The sequence below is a fragment of the Fukomys damarensis genome, unplaced genomic scaffold (assembly GCF_012274545.1).
Source record: "Fukomys damarensis isolate Sample0158 unplaced genomic scaffold, DMR_v1.0_HiC HiC_scaffold_30, whole genome shotgun sequence".
Taxonomy (NCBI): Eukaryota; Metazoa; Chordata; class Mammalia; order Rodentia; family Bathyergidae; genus Fukomys; species Fukomys damarensis.
In genome coordinates this window covers 62531435-62536868 of record NW_022900942.1, presented here as the reverse complement: position 1 = coordinate 62536868, position 5434 = coordinate 62531435, and the positions used below count along the sequence as shown (strand labels likewise).

At 54.6% G+C, this 5434-nt stretch overlaps 1 protein-coding gene across 1 annotated transcript; it reads right to left on the bottom strand.

Moving 5' to 3' along the window:
- Window positions 1–356: 356 nt before the first annotated feature.
- On the bottom strand, window positions 357–4552 carry LOC104872430 (myosin regulatory light chain 12B). Its single transcript, XM_010638683.3, has 3 exons — window positions 4323–4552; window positions 1333–1494; window positions 357–741 (listed from the first exon to the last, which is right to left on the bottom strand). The coding sequence occupies exons 1-3, from the start codon at window positions 4504–4506 to the stop codon at window positions 569–571; spliced, it is 519 nt and encodes a 172-aa protein (XP_010636985.1). The 5' UTR covers window positions 4507–4552; the 3' UTR covers window positions 357–568.
- Window positions 4553–5434: the final 882 nt, after the last annotated feature.

Genomic DNA, 5434 nt, shown 5'->3' with positions numbered 1-5434 from the left:
AGTAACACACACTCACTCCTACCCTAACGGAGCCCCACCTTAGTAGGTGAATAGAGACTTGTCTGCTGTAGCAAGCTGTAAAGAGGCTGAACTAAATGCCGCACACATACTGACCTTAAGGTGAGTAGAGCTGAAGTTCTTCTGAAGGACACCGTACAGAAGAAAAATCCTTTCACCCAGAAATCCGTGCTCCGAAGCCGGAACCCTGAAAAGACTGTCCCCCACCACGACTACCATTTATGGTCTAGCTTGCCGTTATATTCCATTTGAGTCAGCATCGTCTTTATTTCAAAATAGCATTTTATTATATAAAAATGTAAAAATCCAGCAAAACCAGAAATACGGATGTATTTTCCTGGGCTTTCACATTTGTCGATTTTTATTTGCAATCTCTTTTTCAGTACAATTTACAACTTCGCTCCATTTCCAGTCTGATTACACAACTGCTACGTGGTGGGAGGAAGGTCTGGAATAAATACATCAGAAGCAAAGCCATGATTAAGTGCATGCAACGGGCTCTACGGGGCAGCCTGGAGGGACGGAGGCGGGTGGCCGCGGGCTCCGGCCCTCAGTCGTCCTTGTCCTTGGCCCCGTGCTTGAGGATGCGCGTGAACTCGATGTAGTTGAAGTTGCCCCTCTTGTCGATGGGCGCCTCTCGGTACAGCTCGTCCACCTCCTCGTCCGTGAAGCGGTCGCCCATGGTGGTGAGCAGCTCGCGCAGGTAATCCTCCTGGATGGTGCCTGCGGGACAGGGGGTCACCAAGTGGCCGGCGCCAACCAGGCCCAGGGAGGACTTGGACGCCCACCACCCACCGGCCAGGGAAGGGCGCGAACCGGCTGACCACAGATGATTGAGGTTAAAAATAAAGCCCTTCTGCCCCAGGGGTACACGGCAGGTTAGAACAGGACAGGAGCAGGTGGAGCCGGAGGGCGCGTGGGGTATAAGGCAGGTGTGCAGCCGCCCAGGGACAGGAGGAGCAAGGCTGAGAACAAGCAGGAGGAAACAGGAGCTAGGCTTTCTGTGTTTACACAAAAAGTCTCCACTGGTACCTCCACTACAATGAAGACGAAAAGAAAACTAAGATTTTCAATCATTCCAGGTAGCTAACTATAATTTTTATGCGACTGAATGTCTTAAAGACTACTTTACATTATCTAAAAATACAACCTAAAAGACCGTAATTTCCCTTTGGTTTTCAGGAAGTTGGAGTCAGCCTCAAAGACTAACAGAGCCAACTGCAGCCTCCCCACCCACACCTACGCCGGGCGTTCCCAGCTCCCCTGCCCTGCCCGCCTCCTGTCCCTGGAAGGCCGCCAGCCCGGCGCACGCACCTGTGGCCTCCTCGTCGAAGCAGGCGAAGGCGTTCCTGATCACGTCCTCGGGGTCCGTGCCGTTGAGCTTCTCGCCGAACATGGTGAGGAACATGGTGAAGTTGATGGGGCCCGGGGCCTCGTTCATCATGGCGTCCAGGTAGGCGTCGGTGGGGTTCTTCCCTGGGGGGCGAAGTGGACGGCTACGGTCAGGCTCCCAATTTACTTATAAAAGGGACAGCACGGCAGCAGAGGGCCGACTCCCAGGTGCTCAGGAAGAGGGCTCAGCGTGTGGCCAGCCCTGGGTCCCATCTCCACCGAGAAATACAAGGAACGTTTTCAGCAGGACAAATTTTAACAACTTCAAATCTCGATTTGTCGTTATGGAAACACAATCTGAGGGTCAGGGTGCTGGCCGAGCATGTGTGGGGCCCTGGCTTCCGTCCCAGCAGCAAAACAAAATGAAATCGGACGTGAACCTGCGGACAGGAAGACCCGGCACTGACGATATCCAAGGCCACTAGGGAGCCGTGCACGGGGTGGCTGACCTAAGCCCCACGCCGGCCACAAGTTCCGGAGGCCGCAGAGCTGGGCCCAGGACTCCAGCCCACGCCTCCCTTGCGAACCTGGTCCCTGTCACGTCACAAGACCAGGACAGACGCCCGGCCAGGGAGGCGCTCACCTGCGAATCCCACTCCCACGCGAAGGTCAGCTGCCAGCCGCCTCGGCGCACACCGCCCTCCACCCTCCTCCCTGCGCCTCGCCTACTCAGCCCAGTCACCAGGTGGGTGAAGAGTCAGGGAACGAAGCTCTGCTCTCCGGCCTGCATTTCTAACCCAACTCTCTTACCAAGCCACTCTGTGGGGAAGGGCGGGAACTAAGGCATCCGGAGAACCAAGGGACCAAGGGAGGGATCGAAACACAGACTGAGGCTCAGCACCCGCCTCTGCGATCAGGAGGTAAACAGGTGAAGTAAACAGGTAACTTCAAGGTCCCCAGGCAGAAAGGCCCTGCTGGCCCCTTACTCACGCAACACACGCTGAGCCTGAGCCTGGACTGTGAGGGAGGAACGGGCACCATCTCAGCCTGGGGACACAGCCGCGCCCTGCACTGTGCACTGGGCAGCAATCAATCCCCTGACCACCAACAAACTCCATCACACACCTGGAGTCTACCCTCACCGTGAATGAAGCACAGGCTCTAAATCCAATGCTGACAGCTTGCGAATGTGGGTAAAGGACCCGGGAGACCTGACTGAATAATACAGCGAATGGGGCTGTGATGTAGCACAGTGGCTCCGCTGCCTGCCTCACAAACACAAGGGCCTGAGTTCGATCCCGGTGCCCCAAAAACACAAAAAAGGAAAACAGTGACTATTACCAAAAAGGTTTAACTGTATTACAGTAACGCACACAGACCCTGCCGTGAGCCCTCCCTGACGTGCTCCCCCGCTGCGGCACACTGCTCCCAGCCTTCTCGCCCTTTCTGAAGCAGCCTGGACGCCCTTTCGTGAATGTCCTCAGTGGTGCTGTCACAGCTGTCCTGAATGGCTTCAAAACGTTTGCCTTTCCCGGTCACTGTGACTCTGGGAAGAGCCAGCAGTCACACGGCGCCAGGTCCGAGGAGAAGGTGCACACGGACGCGACACTGAGCCTGTACGGGCCCACCTTTCCCATGATGGCCCTCGGCAGCAGCATTTAAAACAGATTTGATCACAACTCAAAAAACACTCACGAAAGAGGACTCCAGAGCGGCTTCGGAAAGGAGCAAGAAGGGTGGGACAAGTGTGTCTGAAGTAGTGGGTGTGGGGGGTGTTGAGGGGAATTAACTGCAGTGTGTTTTTACACTAATGAATTTTTAAAAAGAAAATTGCAAACATGCACCATATATTTTGATCACCCCGTTATGGGTGTTTATTATGCTGTTCTTTTAACTTTTTGTAAACTTGAAACTTTTCAAAATAATGTTAAGAGAGAAAACATAAAAAGGCAGAGGAACAAGAGCCAGCTACCCGTCCTGCGACCCTCAGTGCGCCCTCCGGCCCCAGAGCCGTCTTCCCTGTCAGTCATATGCGGGACGGCTCGGTGAAGAGCCCTGAACCCGCCACCTAACCCGCTACACCCCAGCCCAGGTGCGGGCCTCATGGGCTCATTCGCTCGCTGCTCCTCCTCTACTCCCAGATGTAAAACACTGCTCTTCCTTTCCTCTTCCTTCTTTTAAAGATCAAAACAACCTGGGCACAGAGATGGACCCCTGGGATCCTAGCACTCTGGGAAGCTGAGGCAGGAGGAGCACTAGTTCTGCCTGGGCAACTTAGTGACCTCTGTCTCAAAATAAACTTCAGGCAGCTGGGGATGTAGCTTACTGCGAAAGCCCTGGTTCAACCCTTAGAACCACAGAAAATAATAAACAAATTTTATGAAGTCAAACAGCCAATCGTTCGAAGAATAATGAACACTTATACACCCCAGGTAACGAAAAGCAGCTCATGCGTGCGTCTGAGCTTCCACCTGCCCCACCCCTCTGGTGCGGGGATCAAATTTGGGCCTCACGCTTAACAACAGGCGAACGCTTTACCACGAAGCCACATCTCGGCCCTTTTTAATTCTTAGACAGGGTCTTGCACAGCTGCCCAGGGTGGCCTGGGACTCTCCACCTTCCTGTCTCAGCTTCCTGACAGCTGGGACTACAGGTGTGCCTCACTTCACCGAGGTATCTTCCTTAAGTGTAAAGTAAGGCGACAGTAACGTGAACGTCCCCTCCCTGTGCTCTCCCCCTGCACTGCTGCCCTTGCTCCTCAGACAGCCGTTACTGCTGAGTCCTGTCACCCCTGGTTCACAGCCTGTCTTTAACTGGGTCCCAGCCCTGCAGGCCCTGCACTCGGCGCCCACACCCAGGCCTCTCCGCAGGTCCTGTGCACCCGGCAAGGGTACCTGCATGCCGCAAGACAAGGTGATTCACGGAAAGCTGGGTGATGATCTCTGGGAAAGGGATGACAGAATAAAAGTTACCCAGCGAGGCCAGCATGTCGTGCAGGTCCTCCTTGTCGATGAAGCCGTCTCGGTTCTGGTCGATCATGTTGAAGGCCTCCTTGAACTCCTGGATCTGCGACTGGTCGAACATGGCGAAGACATTGGACGTCGCGCGCTGAGGGCGCTTCTTGGTGGTCTTGGTCTTGGCTTTTTTGCTCGACATGGTGGCGGTTTAATTCTGGAGTTTGAAAGAAAAAAAATCAAGAAAGCATGCCCAAGACACAAGGCAGAAAGAGAGTGCACGGCACCCTAGTTCGTTCGGAGGTGTTGCTTCAACCCGGCAGGAGGACGTGCACGGCTGCACTTCACTTCAGGGTGACCGTGAGGTGCTGGCAAAAAAGAGCAGAGTTCTGAAGAATTAAGAAATAAAACAGAAAATGACTTACTTTCCCCCACGTTTCATGGGACCAATTTTAATGAAGTTAAAATACGGAACAACAGCAGTGTTTACTGCTGTTTCATCTGAAGGCATGGGCTCCCCCCAGGGGCTCCAGGCTCCGCACCATCGGGGGCAGGGACTTCATTTCCGGTCAGGGCCCAAGCTGTGAGCCCCGGCCCGCACCTGAAGCGTGGAGCCCACTGCAACGCAAGGCGAGCCCCGCGCGAGGTCCTGCACGTGGAGACAGCGCGGCCCAACTTCACACAGACACTCCTGACGTCGCGGCGGCTCTGCCTTTTCTCACCCTCCGATCACTCCTGCGTGGTCCCCGGCACTGCGGGAAGCTACAGGACTTTAATTTGCAAACAGAACGGTGCTCTGCACTAACTTTATTTGCAGTTCCAGGCAACGTGGACACAGCGGAGCGCCACTCTGATCACGCGCAGGATGGCGGCGTCTGCAGTGCCACCTGAGTGTGCGGTGGCTCTGGGGTCTAGAGTTGTGGGATGAACTCTGAGATGCTTGCACAGCAACAAAACTTCATCACGGAAGACTTCTCAGAACACGGCCCGTGTCAATGACGCAGGGCAGTGAAGAGGACAAACAACTAAAAAACTCAGCTTCTGAGTTAGGAAACCTGAGATCGAATCCCAGAGCTCCACCACGACCAGCCACAAGCAACCTCTGACAACCAAACGTACCAGACTGACTG

Excerpts from the sequence above, each read along its gene's own strand:
- LOC104872430 (XM_010638683.3), bottom strand. The coding sequence starts at position 4,506 with ATGTCGAGCAAAAAAGCCAAGACCAAGACCACCAAGAAGCGCCCTCAG. Across the intron at positions 1,495-4,322 it reads CGACATGCTGGCCTCGCTGG|GGAAGAACCCCACCGACGCC; the intron begins GTAACTTTTATT and ends TTCGCCCCCCAG. Across the intron at positions 742-1,332 it reads CTTCGACGAGGAGGCCACAG|GCACCATCCAGGAGGATTAC; the intron begins GTGCGTGCGCCG and ends CCTGTCCCGCAG.